At 35.5% G+C, this 20,878-nt stretch overlaps 3 protein-coding genes across 3 annotated transcripts in view; 2 read left to right on the forward strand and 1 right to left on the reverse strand.

Moving 5' to 3' along the window:
- Nucleotides 1–20,878, reverse strand: part of MED12L (mediator complex subunit 12L) — a 190,729-nt gene that overhangs the window by 60,139 nt on the left and 109,712 nt on the right. The gene's annotated exons all lie outside the window — the stretch shown is intronic.
- Nucleotides 1,446–5,698, forward strand: P2RY12 (purinergic receptor P2Y12). The gene is made up of 2 exons (XM_007439637.3): nt 1,446–1,678; nt 3,180–5,698. Exon 2 carries the CDS (start codon nt 3,198–3,200, stop codon nt 4,194–4,196), a length of 999 nt encoding a protein of 332 aa, XP_007439699.1. The 5' UTR covers nt 1,446–1,678; nt 3,180–3,197; the 3' UTR covers nt 4,197–5,698.
- P2RY13 (purinergic receptor P2Y13) lies at nt 9,931–15,556 on the forward strand. Its single transcript, XM_088131815.1, has 2 exons — nt 9,931–10,154; nt 13,956–15,556. The coding sequence occupies exons 1-2, from the start codon at nt 10,044–10,046 to the stop codon at nt 14,976–14,978; spliced, it is 1,134 nt and encodes a 377-aa protein (XP_087987941.1). The 5' UTR covers nt 9,931–10,043; the 3' UTR covers nt 14,979–15,556.

Consider the following 20,878-nt stretch of genomic DNA (forward strand, 5'->3'; position numbering starts at 1 on the left):
ATATTGCACTTACACCACCTTCTCCTTACCACAAGCAACTTCCAAATTCAGTTATGGCATTGGGATGTCTCTCTGAGCCACAGCTGTGCAATTTCTAAAGGATTGGTACCTAATTTGGGGTTTAGAGACCCTTTAAGTCCTCCAGGGAGGAGGATCATGGCATAGCCAGCTGGTCAACATTTCTCCCACTTTTTTCCTTTTTATGGAGAACATGAGCTAAGCATGAGAGATATGCAGCTGGAATACATACTCCAACTGAGTACGAAGTATCAGGAAAATGGAAAACAGGTTGTCATACGGTGGCCAGGAACCTGAAAAGTTTTGTCCTCCCATTTTGAAATATACTAGCAGCAGAAGGCTTCTATGAGTTATCTGGAACCAGGAATGCCTGGTTTGTTACATGACTGGGAATAGCAGCCAGTTCAGAAGGATAGCATGGGAGGAGCTTACACACTCCAGACACCTTAGAAGATTCCATGATGTGTCACAGAAACAGGGAGAAGGCAGAACAGTATTTAATACCAAATGTTCTCACTGTTTGTGATAAATATATTACTCATGATGCTGCATGGAGTTCAACTGGCACCACTCTGCTATGGCTTGAGATTGTGAACACAGAGGTGGAGGCAATCCATGTTCAGAAGCAGTAGATTTTAAATATCATTTGTTAGAGAGTAAATATCTAGAAAAAATTCTTGCATCGAGCATTTTGTGAACTCTAGCTGGAAATAAGATGCTAGACTTGGGGGTACTCTTAATTTGATTGGGAGGATTCTTCAGAATGTATAATTCTAAGGTTACATTTCACCCAAAGCCTTCTCCACGCTGATGTACTCAAAATGTGCAGCTTCCAACAATCCCAGCCAACATGACCAATGGTTACCCATGCATAGGTTTTCTCCATTTCAATGAAATTTTGAAAATTCCTTTTGATGGTGATAAAATATTAGCAGATCATAGCTCTGATCAAGAGTATGCCACTCAATTTGTGCGTGATTTATGAATTTGCCCCCCCAAAAACCCCTAAAACAAGGCTCTACAATAATAAAAACTGCACAAAATACAGTACTGAATCCATTCTGAAAAGAGGTACCCTCATCCTTCACGAATCAGAAAGCCATTCATTACATTAATGTAGTTGAGCAACCTAGCATAGTTCCTGTCAAAAAGCTTTTAAATTATATTATGGTTCGTATTTTTGATTGTTTATCAGAAGCGTTGTTTAATTTGATTTGCATCAGAAGATTAGTGCCAGACTCTACTAGCTTATACCAGAGCCTTTCTAGTGGAGTCTAATGGAATAATGATATTGGCTACTGTATAAAAATATGTTTTTAAATTATTTTCTTAATTATAAAATGTTTGATTACCCTTCAGGGTAGTAAGTGTAGAAAAACTGAAATTGTCACTTAGGATTTCTACTTAATTATATTCCAGCTGTTTAAAGGAAGAAAGCCTCTACTAAGCCCTTTTACTTCCTCTTGTGTGCCTTGACTCACTCACTTCTGCCACTTCTATTTTGGGAGAAAGACCTCTGCTGATGGAGTTTACTATATAAGCCTTACTTTGGAGCAGTCAGTCAAGCCTAAGTAAAAAGAATAAAAAGGAAAGCAGATCAGGAAACTCTTGTTTCCAATGAAGGACAATCCAGGTATACTGTTTCCTACAGATATTTAAGGTAACTTCATATTTTTATTTGTAATTTTAGTCTGCATTTCCATTCTCTTCAATAGACAATTATTTATGATTGCCAGAAGTAAACAGTTCAATATATTCATTTTAATCTTTTAAAAATAATTTGATTTTTGGTGTTTTGTTTTGTTGTAAACCTGTAATGTTTAAATTAAAATCCTAGCTACAATGGAAAATTCTGCTGTAAATTGAAATCCAACAACAATCCATGCTAGGGTTATATAGCTTCTAATAATAAACATATTTTCACTTCCACTTATTTTGGGCAAGATATATAAAATGCTGGTGTTTCAAATAACAATTTATTTAAGATGTATCTTAAATGTAAACATGTCTTAAATATGAGTGTTTGAAATAAATGAAAAAAGCGTTCACGTGTGTTTGTGTGTATGCCCAGTTACACTTGCTCTCATTTTAAAACTCTGCTTAGTCTACATATCTGCTTATTTTTTGATCTTCTTTAAAACAAGTTTACTTTAATCATATAATTGCTTGCAAATTTTTCTTTAATCGTATTTTATAATAAATGTAACATGTAAAGAATGAAGTTCACATTGGAGATAAATCTTATAAATACTTTGATACTTCTAGTTAAATTTTATTCAGGATCCAAAACTGAAGGGGGAATGCTGTTACAAAATAGTTATCATAAATGTTCATGTAAACATTTGGTTCACAATATAATATATTATTGCTTTGGTAATCTAGTCTGAATGATTGATTCAAAGTTAAATGGCATTAACTTTGCCTATCAGGGTGAAGGTACATAAAATAGCTGGAAAATTTCTGACTTGATCTGAAGAAAATGTGTTTTCTTCTGTTTTGTTTGTTTTTATTTTTATGAGAGAGACCCGCACTAGGATTCCTATTAAAAGTGCTTTGAGTTCATCATAATTTCTTTTATTTTTTTGAATATGTTGACATTTCCTTGAATTTAATTATACTATTCTTCTACATGCGAATATTATTTTCTGAGTGAAACATTGTATCTACAAAACTGATTGAAAACTTTCATTTAGAATCTCAGTTAAGTGGGTTCTTGAAACAGGATATACTATGTCCTGATCCTCTGCAAATCTAAACTGCCAATTGTTTATTTGCAAGTTTATTTAATTGAAGTGTCCTGAATTTGTACTTTTGTGATTCCTAAACATGCAGATTACTTCCAGCATAGCCTTGCCCAAACTAATGCTTCCCATGTGGGTTGGATTTTCGGTTCTTAGAATTGTTAACCAGCATGGCCAAGTCCTGGCTGGAAATTCTGGCAGCTACATCCCAGAACATTTGGAGGACATCCCTTTCAGGAAAGGTCTTCTTCTCATGTGGGGGTGTTCATCATTTCAAAAAAGCTTTCCATACTGCAAGTTCTATAAAAAAGCTGTTATTCATGCTGTTACTTTTATATAGAGATGGTTTAAAATACTGGATTCAAGCATTATTTAAAATGGCTGGCATTTATGACTAATGTGCTGGTTTTGTTTTGGTAGAAAGCAACTAAAGCCACCATGAGACCAGAGTACAGCCCTCTTGGAAACAGCAGCAACTGCACCACTGACAGCAAGATTAATCAAGTTCTCTTTCCTTTGTTATACACCTTTATTTTCTTTATTGGCATAATTATGAATTGTCTGGCCATGGGCGTTTTTTTCCAGATCTCCAGCAAATCAAATTTCATTGTCTTTCTCAAGAACATAGTGATTTCTGACATCCTGATGGTGTTAACATTTCCATTCAAAATTCTCAGTGATGCAAAACTGATTTCCTGGAAACTGAGAGGGTTTGTTTGCAAGGTGACTCAGGTCATATTTTACTTCACCATGTACATCAGCATTATTTTTTTGGGACTCATAACGATTGATCGATATTTGAAGACTGTCAAACCTTTCAAGTCATCAAGAACTAACAAAGTATCAGCGGCTAAGATTTTGTCCATAATTATCTGGATTGTCATGTTTTCTCTTTCCCTTCCAAACATGATTCTGACAGACAAAAGGCCAACATATGAGAATGTGAAGAAATGTGCTGACCTGAAATCTTACTTAGGACTTGTATGGCATGAAATTGTTACATACATTTGCCAGTTTATCTTCTGGATTAATTTTGTTATCATAGTTGTATGCTACATACTCATCACCCAGGAACTGTACAACTCCTACAAAAGAACAAGACGTTTGGGAAAGGCAAACAAGAAGACTGTGAATATCAAGGTTTTCATAATTATTGGTGTATTTTTTGTTTGCTTTGTTCCTTTCCATTTTGCTAGAATTCCTTATACTTTGAGCCAAACCAGAGATGTTTTTCAATGTTCAACCCAGAATATTTTGTTTTATATAAAAGAGAGCACTTTGTGGTTGACTTCCCTGAATGCATGCTTAGACCCATTCATTTATTTTGCGCTCTGCAAATCATTTAGAAAGTCTCTTCTAAATAATTTGCACAAATGTGTAATCAAAACAAGAGGGGATCGTAACAGAGAAACTACAGATGAAGAGACAACAATGTAAAGTTAACAAGAAACTGAGCCAAATATAGTTTGTATCACTCTGATGCAAGAAGTTTTTTTTCTAACAGAAATTCTACCTCCCTGTTTTTACTGAAATCAGGAATTTCACATACCCCTTGATACTAACAACCAGCTACAAAATTATCACTGCTGCATTTTCTTTTAATATCATAGCTACAAAGATTGATTCACACAGAAAAAATTAATTGGACAGTGAGGAAAAATTCTGTGTACTAAAATAAAAAGAAAAGCCCTTTAGAGGGAGGGAGGGAGCCCTAAGTATACAAAAAAGGAGAGACTGTTAAGAAGCTCAGTTATGGTATAAGTATACATTACTCAGAAATCCTAGAGACATAAAAAAAAAAAAAGCTGTTGCATAATCTTCAACACAGAAACTAATATTAGTAGTTTTACACCTTTGGACTGTTAAGATCTAGTTCCCAGACACCCTAATAATCAACTCCCTCAACTTCCTTTTCCCTTCAGAAAGGCAAAACTCTGCATCATTAAATTAATATATTTAAAACTGATTTTTCTCAAAGAACCTTGGGCCCTTGGTTTATTGGATTATTTAGAAGCCTGCCTTCCTTGGATTACTTATGTAAACCAAACAAGTAGTTTATGTAATATATAACTTGGGGGTTTACTGTATTCTGAAAAAAAATAATACTGGCAGTTATTCTAAATCATTTTGCCCCAAATTATGGAAAAGAAGCACTTAGTTATAACAATCTGTACCACAATTATTTAAGAACACAGACTATAAGCATTACCTTTATTTTTACTTTAGAATGAGAAATAGATTTTATTTGCTGTATATCAATGACTGATTATGTGCTATCAAATCAAGGATGACATTTAGCAACCACACAGATTTTTTTTCCAGGACTGCATATCAATAAACATCTTATAAATCACTGTTTGAGCTTTTTCAGACAAATATATTTATGAAATAAAATTATAATGTCATATGTGCAATTTCTATTAAATGATGTAATATTTTGGTGGTTTCACAAAAACTGCATAAAAAGAAATGTAATGCCTTTGAAAGAAAAAATCTCTGCTTAGTAAGCCTTTTTTTATTTGCTTTTTTAGGATAAATGTCTTCATGTTCTTCAATTTCATTTTTTAAAATATATAAATTAAATATAATTCTGGGATGGGTGTAATGTAACACACTATATAAAACTGAATTTTACTGACATGAAGATGGCAGCCAATTGTTAACTAATTACTGTTATGAAAATCTTGCTACTATGAAGACCATAACAAATTATAAATAAGATAATCATGTCAAGCTACAGTTGCAAAGTCACAAACACCAAATCTGAAGTCACAGTTTGAAGCTGATTTAGAAGCCACGTGCAATATGTTTGCATGATGTGTAATAAATTATTTCATACAAATTCACAAACTACTGGGAAATAACAGCTGTTACCATTGTTTTGCTACGAGAAATTGATGTGTAAGATAATTGAAGCAGAATTAGGAAACTAAATAAATGGGAAATGAAAACTGCTCTAGGTTGTGGTTTGCCTTTTTAAAAAAAAAATATATCCAAAAGGACATAGCAAGATATAAGCAGAACTAGAAAAAAAAATAATCATAACACGACAGATCTCAAAGCTTGAAGCTAAATGTCATGATAGCAGTTCCTCTGGTGAGTCTGCTCTGACTCAAAAATCCTAAATCTGGTTGCCATCCACCTGATTTGGATAGAAGTATTGATAAAAACAAACACCTGGACAAATTCATTTGGAAGGAGAATGACCTTTAGAGTTACAACTATTGCAAGGACACAGTAACTCTTCTTTAAGCCCAAATAATACATGCATTATAATACTTGTTGCTTGATCTGTAAGCACCCTAACACCTATTGCATGGTGTTTGATGAATAACATACAAAAGAGACATTATTGTCTCACTTTTTTCAAGGAGCTACTGAAATGCAAAATCCTTTGCAAAGGCTTCACTTACAGAAAACATTTAGAGAATTAGGTTACATTTAATATCCCCTTTTTAGTAAATTCTTCAAAAGTCCTAATCAATACAGCTGAACCAATCACTAAAGATCTGCTCATCTTGCCAGACATTTCCATCAACTCAATGCACAACAGTGCCCTTTCGTTCAAATTTTATATCCAATTTTCTTTTGTTGTTGTTGATTTCACTGTCTGCTTTAATTTGGCCACTCTAGCATCTGATTCCAATGATTCCAATGACTGTGACATCATAATTTTGAATATATTACCAGCAAAATTATGTAACTCATATAGGCTTGCTGGGCAAACAAAACAAAGTTTGGGGAAAAGAAAGGGAGCAAATATTACTGAAACAATAAGACATTGTTGGAAATTATATGAGGAAACATGCAACATATAACCACAAACATATAGAAGAAATGTGTATAATGTAAGCTTGATTTGATTTCAAATTATTTATAACCCATCTTTCAGAAACAAAGCTTACTAAAGTGACTTACAGGCAACTTCAACAAGCACAATAATTAATACTTTAAAAAAGAATAACATTCCTGGGATCCTTCTCAAAGAGCAGCTGATGGCAATGCTTGTGTGGGGAAGGAAAGAGAGCAGAAACGGTATAACATTTGAAATATTAAAGGAGTTCTTCAAAGAATGGGGCCAGAAATTAGTAGCCACAATATCATTTATGGGAAGAAGAGAACTATGATATACAATATGAGAGGGTGGAAATGGTAATGATTATGTTAACTTCTGCAAAGAATATCAGAAGTCACTTCTTTAGATATCTCTTTCTTGCTTCTTTTTTCTTTTAATCTATTCACTTTTTCTTTTACACTTTTATAATCTTTTTCTATTTCTTCATCTATGTTTCTGTAGTTTTAAATTTTTGTAAAACCTTATTTTAATATAAATTATTTTAAAATAACAATATTAGTAACAATGTCTGCTTCTGTAGATAGACTGTGTTCAAGAGATGCTAATGAAGGTATGAAAGATGTGAAACAAATCTTGCTTGATGCGTATTAGATTAAAAAAAACATGTGGATTACAAGACAGAGAAGGCATTTAAGGCATCCAGTAAAGACAGTCCTGGATAAGTCTTTACTGGATGTACAAAAGAAACTGGCTGAAGTTTTAAAAATTAAAGGGGAAATGCAAATGATAAACCAAGAGAATCACCTGGATAATGTCTTTTTATTGGATTTACAAAAGAGGCTTGTTAAAGCCTCAAAGAAGCCTTTGCAATGGGACAAAGAAGAATTGAAGAAAGATCAAATCCCACAACATTTGAATGAATTAAATATTTTCAGAAGTAAAAGGAAGGAACATAAAGTTGGTTTATTTAATCAGGATTAAAATAAGACATGTTTTTATAAAGTTCTGGCAAACCATTACAGTCCTTTTACTGACACCAGGATTGAAAAGTTGATCTTTTATGGATTTGCTTATAGATAAGGGATGGGTTATGGGAAGAAGAGCTTTGTTTGTAACTTTATAGGGCGAAGAGCTACCAAACCTGTGTATACTTGTTGTGATGAAGACTGGAAGTCACTTCTTTATATAATTCTTCTCTTTTTCTTTATCTCATTCTTTCCTTTTTCCTTTTTTTTTTCTTTTTTACTTTTTCCTTCTTTAGACTTTTTACTCTATCTTTTTGCTTCCCTTTTTTTCTCTGAGTTTAGTTTGTATTAGTTTTTATTACTGTAATTAAATCTTCAATACAAAATATTTTTTTAAAAAAAGGAAAGCATAGCTGAGAAGCCTAGATGGTCTTCACTTGTCTTTCTTCCCTTTCTATTCATGGACCCTTCCCACAGATCAGTATTGTGTTAATAGCCTTGGAGAAGAGGGAAGAGTCCAGTTTTAGCATGGTTCTGGGGCAATTCTCCATCTGCTTTTCTCCTTTCCTTTTCTTTCCTATATATGGAATCCTATTCAGTAATGTATAGCACATTTTTACATGCTGATATAGCACATTTTCATATGCTTAGATATATTATTAGAGAATATTTAAGAATATGGATTAGTATTATGACTGTATGCTGTGAATGTTTAAGATTCTTGATCTAGCTCTTTATCCAGATTTGGTTCTTTATCCAATGGCTACTTATGTTATTAAAACATTAATTAGCTACTCCACAGTGGCTTACAAATTTAAAAATCTGTAAAATAGAATTCTTGTTAAGTAGTTAGAAAACCAGCATAAAAATGAACATATGCTAAAAGCACATAGAAAAGGTGGTATTAGAAAAAACCATGATGCGTTGGCTAAAATTCTTTGGGGATATTTGAAAACAAGGTGTTACAACTGAAAAGGTACTTCTGCCATCACTACTCCCATTGCTTTAGGTAGTGCTGAGACACAGAGCAGGACTTGGGACTCCAACATTTTCATGAGGAAGTTGTGATCCTTACAGAACAGGTTTTTTAACACCTACTTTAATGATTTATAGCATAATCCTGTTAGCCCTGTGGGGTAGTCCAGACAAGATGCACATCCAGGAGTACTAGCTCTTTGTTTTAAGGTTATATTAACAGAATCTTACAAGACTAAAAGTATTTCTCTCCCCCCCCCCCTTTCCTTTTAATCTCTGGAAAACTAGGAAGGGTTAGGGTTAGGTTTCCCCCCCTTCTGAAATGTTTCCCATGCCCTCCCTCCTTCTGTGAGGGAGATACCTGTGAGATACCTTTTACATGCTGGTTGTCCCATCTGTAGCTCTCCCTCCTGTCTCCCAAGGTCATTCCCACATACCATTACAAATCCTATATATAACTACACTAAAGAAAATCTTTACGTAAATGGGGTTTCAGGTAAATGTAATATCCATTAGACCACAATTGGAAGCTCAAAGCCATGCACTCATGAGGCATCTAAAATTATCCTATATTCAACATAAAACAGTATATATGAGCGATATTGAAATGAAATTTGAGAAGCCCTAGAATGAGGAAAATATTTCAGGATCTCCTACTGGATTCATAAAAAGTCAGCATTAAAATAAAATGTTTGCATTATTTTTTAAAAGGAAAAAAAAACTTCTAAATATACAATTATAATTTTGGTATTATGCTGGTAATAAAATATGCCCTAAAATTATTTGTTAATTTTTTTATATGATTTAACTTGAATAAGTTATTATTCAGCAATTGGTAACTGCAAAAAAAGGTTATTTTCACTTCTTTCCATTATGGTCTATTACTCATATTCTGGAATTAGTCAATGAAAAGAGCACTTCATTAATGCTACTAACACTCCTACTCGTTTTTTTAAGAGAAGACCACAAACATTTTCATATAACCTAGAAAGCAAAAATCGGTCACTATCATTTTGTAAATAACATCAATAGGATTTGTGATAGAAGAATTTGTTATCTTCTGGCATGCAGAATAAGAATCTTTGTACAGAACTAAAACATAAAGGCAAGCAGAAAAGAATGCAAAGAAAAAATGAGTCTCTCTGTAGACATTAGCCATTACAACTGTATGGAATCCAAACTGCCGCTGAACTTCCACTGTTCTGCAGACTTCCTCCAATTATTTAGAATCCCCAAAACTACCAATTAAAAACAGTCATTGAAAAGAAAACATACACACATCAGATACTGCATTGCCATTTCATCCTATTTCTGTATTTCCTGCCCATGATACCATTTTTCCCAGCATTCTTTTCTCGGTTCTTAGCTTTAGTCAAACTCAGTTCCATGTTTCATGCAGTCAGTTTCTTTTTCTGTAGATACAAAGAGAGTCATATTGAGTAAGATAGCTCCAACCATTTGGTACGTGAATAGTTTACTTGAGATTGTAGCATTTGGCCAGGACTAAGGGAGGGGGGGAAGGAGAAAGGGAAACCAGGCTGGTGAAAAATGAGGAACAAATATGCAGCAAAACTGCTTGTGAAACCAAGTTTCTCTGTTGTTAGTACAATTGCAAGGGTTTGCCTAACACTTACCAGTCAAGTATTCCTGCACAGAGAGGTAAGTAATTTTATTCTTGACTTATGGATCATTATCATCAACATGATTATTATTATTATTAAGCTACAGAGAGAAATCCTGGAGTCATAATTTTTTTTCAAATGTATTGTTTGAAAAATGGATTGTTTTCATATTTATTATTCAGTTTATTAATTCTAGCCATCTTACTTACACGGTTGCGATGAGATATAACATCTCTTGTGAAACTTTCAGTTGAGAAAAAAATAATAGATCACTAGTCAGTGCAATAATATAGAATACTTCTATATACAATTCAGTAAGATTTCAAGGAAAGGCATCTCTTATAATTTGGACTAAAAATCAGCACTAAATCATATTTATCATTTATATATTCTTATTGCATTCTCCTTCGGGAAACTGAGGGCAATTTACAGTGTCCTCTGTTCACTTTCCATTACAACAATCCCATTGGCTAGGCAAGGAGGAGAGGATATGGAAGAAAATGGAAGAGTGTGACCAATTTAAGGCCACCCAAGTTAGCAATAGCTCTGATCCAGAGAAACCATCTGGTCTGAAGCACAGAGCAGAATCTTTGCCTTTTTACAAAAGGAAGAAGTTCTCAAAGTACAGCTTATGTCATACTTGAAAGTCAGTAAAAATTCAAAAACCCGTAATAAAATACAGTACTTGACCAAGTTAATCCTCTAATTTACTGTTTGAACTAGGAAGTTAATATGACATAAACCCAATTAGCCCAAGGGCATCAATCACACTGACTTTCCACAGAGAAAAATGCTGCTGTTTATAAAAGTCTGTATGGCCAGATGTGACCCACAAGTATTATTTACTCATTCAAGTGATTATTAAAGTGACCCATTTTTCAACTCACATAATACATTGAACCATGAACTAACCATAAAGGCTGGGTTCCCATAACACCCTATAACACCCTAAGCCGTAGGAAAACTAACCAAGATTTTTAACCAACTAACTATATCATATCTTACACATGCATCTGTTAGGTTCTACCTCATCTGGTTAATACTGTACCTGAGTGTTATTCATGGGGTGGCTGTTAGAGAAAAGGCAGAGATCCTGCTCTCTGCTTCAGAGGATTACTTTGTCCAGCAATCTTGAGCCTTCTCAGGGTGAAATATACAAATATGAGCAACAGGATCTCAGAAATCACTTACAAAGAGGGAAAGAGGCATTCAGCTACCAGACATGCAGTAGGATAATTTTATTGCTTTCCTTTCTTTTCCACTGGCTCTGCATGAACTTCTAAGTGAATGTGTCTATCACAAATATTTATATGTATATTACAAATACATGTCTGCAATTTTGTGATGGAGGGTGGGTTAAGAAATATGGTAAGCATGTTTTTCTCCTTCCCATTTGGCATTCTTGTAACATTAGCGGCAGTTCACATGTGTGCATACAGTTCTCATCCTGTCTTTTGTTAAAGTGAATTCATTAAGTCAGATTACCACAATCCCCACCAAAACTTTTGGCTTTTTGAACTACCTTTTTCAGGAAACAGAAACAGCCAAACAAAATGTGCAGCCAGTTCATTTCTAGGGCCAAACTGCTGATTCTGAGCTTTAAGCGGCTTTCTAGCTCGGGACTAACCTATTTGAAGAATTGTCTTTTTCCACATGTACCTAACCTAAACTCCAGGATTTTCTTATGCACTTTTTTTTTTGGCAAAGTCTCTGCCAAATGAAACACAGCATATAACCACAAGTAAAAAGGCTTTTCTGGCACTGCTTTCATGGTTTTGGAACTGGCAAGGACCTTTCTAATTTTCTTGTATCTTAAATCATCAGATAACATTCATGCACTTTTACCCACTATTTTCTATTCCTGGAGCCTGAGTACTTATATGATAGTCTATAAGTAACATTAGTAAAAGAAATAATGCAACTGGACAATTTCCATCCAGTCTCCCACCTCCCCTTTTTGGGGAAGGTGGTTGAGAAAGTGGTAGCATCACAGCTCCAAAGGGTTCTGGAGGAAACGGATTATCTGGACCCTTTTCAGTCAGGTTTCAGGTCTGGTTATGGAACAGAAATGGCATTGGTCACACTTATGGACAATCTCTGGCAGGAGTGGGATGGTGGAAGTGCGACCATCCTTGCTTTCTTTGATCTCTCAGCACCTTTTGATACCGTTGACCACGGTATCCTATTGGGACAACTCAGGGAATTGGGGGAGGGCAGCATGGTCTTGTGCTGGTTCAGGCTTCTTTCTTCAGGGCCGATCCCAATCGGTGGTGATAGGGAATGAGAGGTCCCATCCTCGGCCCCTGGGGTGCCGCAGGGTTTGGTTCTCTCTCCGCTCCTTTTCAACATCTACATGAAACCACTGGATGAGATCATCCGCCATCATGGGATGAGGTATCATCAGTGAGTTAAGTGATGTAAGTGATGCCGTGACTGCCCTCTCACGGTGCCTGGAGGCTGTAAGGGTCTGGATGGGGAACAACAGGCTCCAGCTGAACCCTGGTAAGACGGAGTGGCTGTGGGTTAATGGCTCCTCTGTATCCGGGACGTTGTCATCATTGGTGCTGGATGGGGTAGCACTGCCCCATACAGACCCAGTATGTAATCTGGGGGTCCTCCTGGATTCACAGCTCCTGCTTGAAGAGCAGGTGGCAGCTGTGGCCAGGAGGGCCTTTGCACAACTTCGGGTTGTGCACCAGTTACGCCCTTTCCTGGATCGAGATCCCCGTCAAACGGTCACTCATGCCTTTGTTAACTCCCAGATAGATTACTGCAATGCGCGATACATGAGGCTACCCTTGAAGAGTATCCGGAAGCTTCAGCTGGTCCAGAATGCAGCCACATGAGCTATTTTGGGGGCCCGAAGAAGGACCCACATAACACCATTGCTCTGCGAGCTGCATTGGGTACTGGTTTGCTTCTGTGTTATCACCTTTAAAGCCCTACATGGCATGGGACCAGGTTACCTGAGGGACCGCCTCTTCCCCACTTCAACCCATCCCACCCAATCACACAGAGAGGGCATGCTCCAGACCCCCTCAGCAAAAGAGCTCCGACTACCGGGGTCCAGAAGGCGGGCCTCCTCTGCGGTAGCCCCTGCCCTTTGGAACATCTTGCTCCCAGAGATGAGATTGGCCCCCTCATTCCTGGCCTTTCAGAGGGATTTGAAGGCCTGGCTCTGCCATTTGGCCTGGGGTGGGGAGGGAGGTCATCAAGTGTGGGGTTGGCTAGCCCCTTAGAGGCCTCATGTTGCTGCTCTGAACCACTGACCTCCTGGACTTTTTCCTTTATCTTTTGTAACTGCATATAGGCTTTTAATTGTATATTTATTTATTGTTTTTAATGAGTTGTGAGCCGCCCAGAGTCCCCCCTTGGGGGGAGATGGGCGGAGACAAATGTAATAAATGAATTAATTAATAAATAAATAAATAAACTTATTTGCTTTCTATGGTTTTGGAATATCTGTGAAGGAAAAACTCAGATCAAACATCTCCTCACATGTTGGAAATACATAGCATTTCTCCATGTGAGCAGATTCACCCACCTTCCACATTGCACCAAGTGTGGAGACAGGTTCACACAATACTAAATCACATGGAAAACCAAACCTCTTTTTTGCTAAGCAGAGTAGTTCCCAAATTATGTAATGTCATATGTGCTATCAAAATGCATTTTATAATATTGCTCCAAGGATCCAAAAATGATTCTATCTAACTGTAAAGTTTGCCCCCCAAATTTTAAAGTCTAGGTGCTTTCTTGTCTTGCTTTTGTCCTTTTTTTTTTTTTAAGCAAAATGTTTGCAAATACCTATTTTCCATAAATATTATTATTTCCCCAGCTTCCCTGTTATACCATGAATAGAAGTATCAACGCTTCCAATTGGACATCCTTCTCTGGGCAATGCTACCGAGATACCAGGACATCTCATGTTGTATTTCCAATTTTGTACAGCATTCTTTTCCTTGTTGGATTTCTACTGAACAGTTTGGCTGTAGTTGCTTTTTTCCAGATTCCAACCACCTCAAGTTTCATTGTGTATCTTAAGAACACCTTGGTTTCTGATTCCATAATGACCCTCATGCTGCCTTTCAAGATTCTGACAGACTCAGAACTGGGGCTATGGCAACTTAAAGCATTTGTTTGTCGTTTTTCAGCTGTAGTGTTTTATCAGACCATGTACATAAGTATTGTGCTGCTTGGACTTATTTCCTTAGATAGGTTTCTCAAGATCATTCAGCCCTTCGGGAAGTTCTGGTTGCATAATATCACTTCAGCTAAAGTGGTTTCATGGTTTGTCTGGCTCTTCTTCTTCGGCCTCTCCCTGCCCAATATGATTTTGTCAAACCGTGAGTCTACACCTCTGTCAGTAAGGAAGTGTGCTTTGTTGAAAAGTGACTTGGGACTGAAATGGCATGAAGCTGTCAATTACATCTGTCAAATCGTCTTCTACACTGTGCTAATTTTGATGCTTCTATTTTACATAATTATTGCTAAAAAGATTTATAGCTCTTATAAAAAAACAAAGATATCAGAGTGTAAAATTAAACAAAGAGCCAAAAGTAAGGTATTTATAATTGTAGCTGTTTTTTTCATCTGCTTTGCCCCTTTTCATTTTGTTCGAGTACCCTACACTCTTAGTCAAAGTGGCCAAAATATAGGCTGTACTGTACAGAATCAATTATTCATAGCTAAAGAAAGCACTCTCTGGTTAGCCACTGCAAATATATGTATGGACCCCTTGATATATATATTCTTATGCCGGCAATTTATAGAAAAAGCCTTTTGTGTTAAATTACAAAAATCCAGATATATAACTCAAGAAAATCCAACACTGGCACTGGATACTGGAATATCAACATAGAACTCTCTTTCATTTCCCTGTAAATAAGTGTTGGAAACTATTTTTAAATGCCACTTGCAGATTATTAATAGAAAAAAGCAGATTAAATAGCGTACTTGTGTTCCTATATGCTTGGCTAGTATGTCATTGTCTCTCAATTACCTGAATTATATATTTTCTCATGTGGGAAAATGGGACTATGCTTGCAATCTGCATGTGTTTCACAGGTAAGACCACAGTGCTGTTAACACAGTCCACCTGGTTGGAGAAAAAAAAAATCCTTAATCTGAACAGTAGACTAGCATTGTTTAGTTGTTCAGAACTAGTTCAGTGCCATACTTACCTCCACAAGCTACAGATCTGCATACCAAGGCTATATACTTTCTCTGACCATTTTGGTTACTCTCAATTCATTCATATGAAAATGTAATTTGACTGGAGATTTTTTTTGGTTATCATTTTGGTAACAAATAACCCTTTCAGGATTTTCCCAAGTTTTTTTAAAAAATAATTGTCTTAGCATTTTGAACCAGTATATATTGTATATTATGATATGAACCACCTGGAAAACAGTGTCACTGAGTGACCTAAATAAATGCTGGAAATGTATAAATATTCTGATTCTTCTCAATTCTGTTTTGGGAAACGATCTATATGTGATTCTGCTACTGCCCAAAATGTGCTTGTTGGTAGTGCTGCATTTCCAAAATGGCTGTGATTTTAATCTTTAAAAGTGCAATGAATTGGATCCAGGTTACATAAAAGACTATCTCTGCCCATACCACTAAATCCCCATGCTAAGTTCCTCAAGAGAAGTCCTTTTGACTTGCCACAAGCATTGTGGCCATTAAGGTAATGCATACAAAATGAGGGTTTTTAAATAGTCACCCTCCAATTTTCGAATGAGTTTCCACTGGATCTTTGTAAAGTTCTTTTTTTCTCCTCCCTTGAAGAAAATTTTTGGCTTTCCTTGAATTGTATTTTTGGGCGGTTGCTTTTAGTTGTCATCATTACCCTTATTATTTTTACTGATTTTATCTGTTTTGTTATACTTTTTTATGCTACATACATAGCTTTGAAGTGGCCCAAACTTTAGATGAAGCCTAAACAATTTCCAGAAACCAGTAATTACAAACTATGATACAAATCCATCTCTTATCTACATCAAGATTGGGGGGGGGATAGTCTAATAATTATAATAATATACATCTTTAATTGGAATGATCAGATAGTTAACAGTGTATAATTATTGGCTTTTTTTCTATTCTAAATAAATCTGTTTTAAACAATATAAAATACATAATTTTGACATATGAAAGTGTGATGCCTGGCACACATATAACATTTAGAGACTAATCCAATGTTTTCTCAGAAGTAAACTTCTATTTGAGAGAGCTTATATCCAAGTAAGCAAAAACATAAATCTATAAAATTATAGAACAGCAATACTATCCAGATGTGTTCAATTACCACTCCCAGAATTCTCAATAATGTGTACAGGTGGTGGGAATTTTAGCAAGTTAATGTAACACACCTTCTACCTTGCTGGAAGGCACAGTATGTATCTGTATTACAGTCTTTTACTGGAAGGTGAAAAGACTGACTTTAAGTGAGGGATCAGACTGAAAGGACAGCAGATACAGAATGCTAATTTTTGGTACCTCCAAACTAAATCCATAATCACCAGAAAATGGTAAACATCTGTTCACAAATACTAAAGGCCTTTTATGCTTCTTCATTACGACATTTGCACATTCAAGATTCAGAAATACACCTATAATATGCCCATACTTGAATTATTCTCTAAGACTGTAGCAGGCCATCTTATATTTAAAAACTTTGTACAGGTAGTTCTCGACTTACAACCACAATAGGGATGGGAATATTTGTTGTTAAGCAATATGGTAATTAAGTGAGGTGTCACGTGACTGCACCTGATTTTTAAATTTTTTGCAGTGATTGTTAAGCGAATCACCATGGTCATTATGTGAACCATGTGGTCATTAAGTGAATCACATGGTTCCCCATGGATTTTGCTTGTCAGAAGATGGCTGGAAAGGGTGCAAATGACAATCATATGCTGTAACCGTTGTGAATACATGCTGGTTACCAAGCACCCGAAATTTGATTATGTGGCTGTGGGGACACTGCAACAGTCATAAGTGTGAGGATGGTTTTAAGTCACATTTTTCAGCACTGTTGTAACTTTGAATGGTCATTAAATGAATGGTCGTAAGTCGAGGACTACCTGTACTATGCTTTTTGAAAGAAGCTTTCAGGGAACAGTCAATAATTTATTTTCCAGATTTTCTGCAACCCTTTCTAGACATTCAAAGCTATTGGTAGACCATGGAGAACTTCACAGAATATTTAAAATCCAGCATAAATATATTTTATAAAACAAAAATAAATAACTAAACTAACTTCTACCTACACTGTATTTTCTAATACATTTGTTTTTCTTATTTGCCTTATTCATTTTTGCTATGCCATTTGAAACTTTCAATGGATTGTGTAGCTTAATATGTATATCTAATCTTCTGAGATCAAAATTTATATGCTGCCATTTGTTGAAATCTGCTTTCCAATATATTTGTCATAATATCAAACAAGTGGTATCTTGCACATTAAGCCAAAATCTATGGCCACGGTTGTGCAAATGTAAGCAACTGCAATTTAGGATTAGGATTCCATTAATGGGTATTCTAATGAGTGAAAATTAAGGACAATCAGTCTCATTAGTTTGACAGAAAATCTTTCAAACCATTGTTTCGGGAAATAAAACCAAAACCTTCTCAGAAGTTACTTTCCACATTGCAATATTTCATGCTGATAAGAGATAATACTTCCTTTTTATTGAACTTGAAATATGAATTTGAACAATGAAATGACAAATAGTATTAATATTTTGCTTATTTAAAGAATATCATGCTGTTTTAAAAACTTGATATATTGAAAGCCATGTAGAAATCCATATAAAATCTTTCCATTTTTTATTATGCAGATCTATGCCTGACAGATTCAGTAAGGAACTAAAAATGAAAAAATGACACACATAGGAAATGAAAAAGAGAGAACACCAAAGAGGAACAGTTAGCCACAGTTGGAGAGAGGATGCCAAGAAAGCTAGAGTTCAGAATAAGCTGACATTAGCAAAGCATTCTATGAAAACAAAATATTCAAAATTAAACTTTTAGGCATTTCCTAAAAATTATAAATGTCATTGATTTTATGGTTTATAGGAAGTTTGATTCAGACAAAGGGGAGACATTGCATTTTGACTCTTTCCAAGGTCAAACTGATATAAATTGAAACTTACTATTTGTCAGGCCTAGCCCAAGGAACTCCAAGAGACCATGTAAATTCAGTCCAGCAATGTTTATTAGCTACAACCTCTAGCAAGAATCTTCCCAGACTGAAACCCCAGCTCCCAAGTAATGCCAGCCACAACATTGTGAATTCCTCAGGGAGGTGCCAATCCAATCTCATCTTCTTATCTTTCCCACGCGCCTCAGCAGATGAAAGAAAATGTTTTTCACCCTGAGTCTGGCCTTCATAATTCCATTCCATCACGTTATTAAAAATAACCTATTGTTATATCTGCTATTCTATATTACGCCTCTGTGAAAAGAGTGTGGTAATGACCATAACCCAGTTCTTGAAAACAATGGGATAAGTAGTGCAATTAGGTTCTGGGCCCACTGCTTTTCAACAGTGTTTATTAATGATTTGGTTGAAGAAGTGGAAGAAATCCTAATCAGCACTGCAGCTGACTCAAACTTGAGTTAACTAGCTAATACATTAAAAGAAATAAAATTCTTTATTTTATTAGAAAAATGGAATTAAAAATAACAACGGAATAAGGAAATAAGGAAACAAAAATCAAATGTACGAGTATAGGAGATACATGATTTGGTAACCGCATGGTAACCTACAAAAGTAATTATTCTCAAACTAAATTTTCTGCTGCAAAATTTTCTGCTTTCTTTTTTGAAAAAAAGAATCGCTCTCCTCTTTGCGAAGAAATCTATACATTTTCTGATTTTCAAAAATGCTTACCGAAAGAACTGGAGAAAATGTTCACCTATCAACTTAAACGCACTTAAACAGCTTTTCAGGGTGGAGGTCATATTGTATCTACCTACAATGGAGAGCTTCACAGATAAAAGAAGGCATAATTCTAATTCAGCATCAGAAGTATTATTACATATACATGAATTCAAAATCAGTTTAGCGCTTACAGCCAAAATAGATTATGCTGTTAGTTATGCTTTTTTCCTCATTCATTTTTTCAAGAAATCTGTGAATTTTGGGACATGAACTAAAAAGATTGAAATTCTGATACTAGGATGAAGGTTGTAAATCCAAAAACAATCAGGAAAACATCTCTTTTAACCTATTTTTAAAAGGTGTTAATCTCAAACCCTGAAAAACCTGTAAAGGGCTTCCTTCCTTTTTAAAAGCAATGCTCTCTTTGGTTTGTTTTGAAAAAAAAAATAATCTGCTGAGACTGCCTCCAGAGCTTTGGCAGGGAACAAAGGGTGAGGCACTCTATTCTCTTTAATTCTTATTTCTTTCACCAAAGTCTAATTTTGTTTTTACATTTGAAAGTGCTAATACCATTATTTCTCTGCTGTGCACTGTCAGGACTTTTGATCACACCTGGCTTGCACTTCTTTCCTTGAAACTAGTGATAAATCCTCTCTCTAGTTGGACATCCCCACAATGCACTCATAACATAATAAGTATTGCACACCAGTTAATTCAAATTACACGACAAAGTATGCTGACTGGACACAGAGAACTTCCAGATGGTGTGAGCTGTTTCACAATAGAACAAATTGCATCAGAAGATGGCGGACTCTCTATCACTAGAAGTTTTCAAACACAGACTAGCATCAGTTCTAAGGGATGCTGTAACAGTGACTTTCTTACATTGGACTGTATGATAGTTGAGAGTCTTTCCAATTCCATGATTCCTAGGTGCTTTGCATTCCACAAAATACACCGGCATAAAGTTCACAATATCATTCTGCAGTAGATTTGTACAGACTCGCAACTGCTTGGTTGTTCTTTCAATTATTATTATCGTTTGACTTTTCCATATCTTACTATTTCTAAAATTCTTGGTATGACTCCTTTAAATAATCCTTCCTATAGGTACAACCTTTATATTTTCTCACACCAAGTTGATGGAAAAAGTCCTATTCAAACAGGATTCAGGCTGTTTAGTTCTTCTGTATTTCTATAGAAACAGGTGTGTTATAGTAACACTGTGCCTTACAGGATTTATTAAAACTATAAATCTTCTTTGTAATATAATTTCTCTGTAATGTATAATCTTATCTGAACAACAAGAAACCTATGAATGTATTTGGTACACTTATTATTTGTCCATGAGTATTAACTCAAATTCCTATAACAGTGCGGCTATTTAATGCAATATTTCAATTAGAAACAATCTTGGCAAGCAGTTGCATATTCAAATAAATCCAAAAGTACCAAATATGCAGTTTTAACTCCCCCATTATCAGCATGAAGATAATCACATGCTGGAACTTATCACCATCAAACCAGAAATTATTGTAAACAAACTATCTCGTGAACCATGAAACTTTAGTACATCACTTGTACTGTACAAACCACCTCTAAAGATTTCAGAAAAGGTGAAAAGATAATTGAAAAGAGTTGGTGCTTTTTGGAAAGAATATAATAAAAACATATTGACAAGTGCCATCAGGTCTATTTATCACTACATGCTCTAATATTAACTACGGATAGCTGCTAGAGCAGCATGGTTAAGAAAGGAAGAAGGTAGTGCTGAATGATAGTGGTGGAAGAAGGCAAGTTATGTGGCCAGTGAATCAGAATTAGGCCTTACCTACACCTTACCTGGATGTGACACCGCACCTGCAAATGCT

This window comes from Python bivittatus, unplaced genomic scaffold (genome assembly GCF_059951505.1).
Source record: "Python bivittatus isolate LINGU-HERP-01145 unplaced genomic scaffold, Pbiv_v1 ctg000980_np1212, whole genome shotgun sequence".
Taxonomy (NCBI): Eukaryota; Metazoa; Chordata; class Lepidosauria; order Squamata; family Pythonidae; genus Python; species Python bivittatus.

Bases quoted from the DNA above. Each gene is read 5' to 3' on its own strand.
- P2RY13 (XM_088131815.1), top strand. From the start codon at position 10,044: ATGAGGAACAAATATGCAGCAAAACTGCTTGTGAAACCAAGTTTCTCT. The intron at 10,155-13,955 runs GTAAGTAATTTT...TTATTTCCCCAG, and splicing joins AAGTATTCCTGCACAGAGAG to CTTCCCTGTTATACCATGAA.
- P2RY12 (XM_007439637.3), top strand. From the start codon at position 3,198: ATGAGACCAGAGTACAGCCCTCTTGGAAACAGCAGCAACTGCACCACT.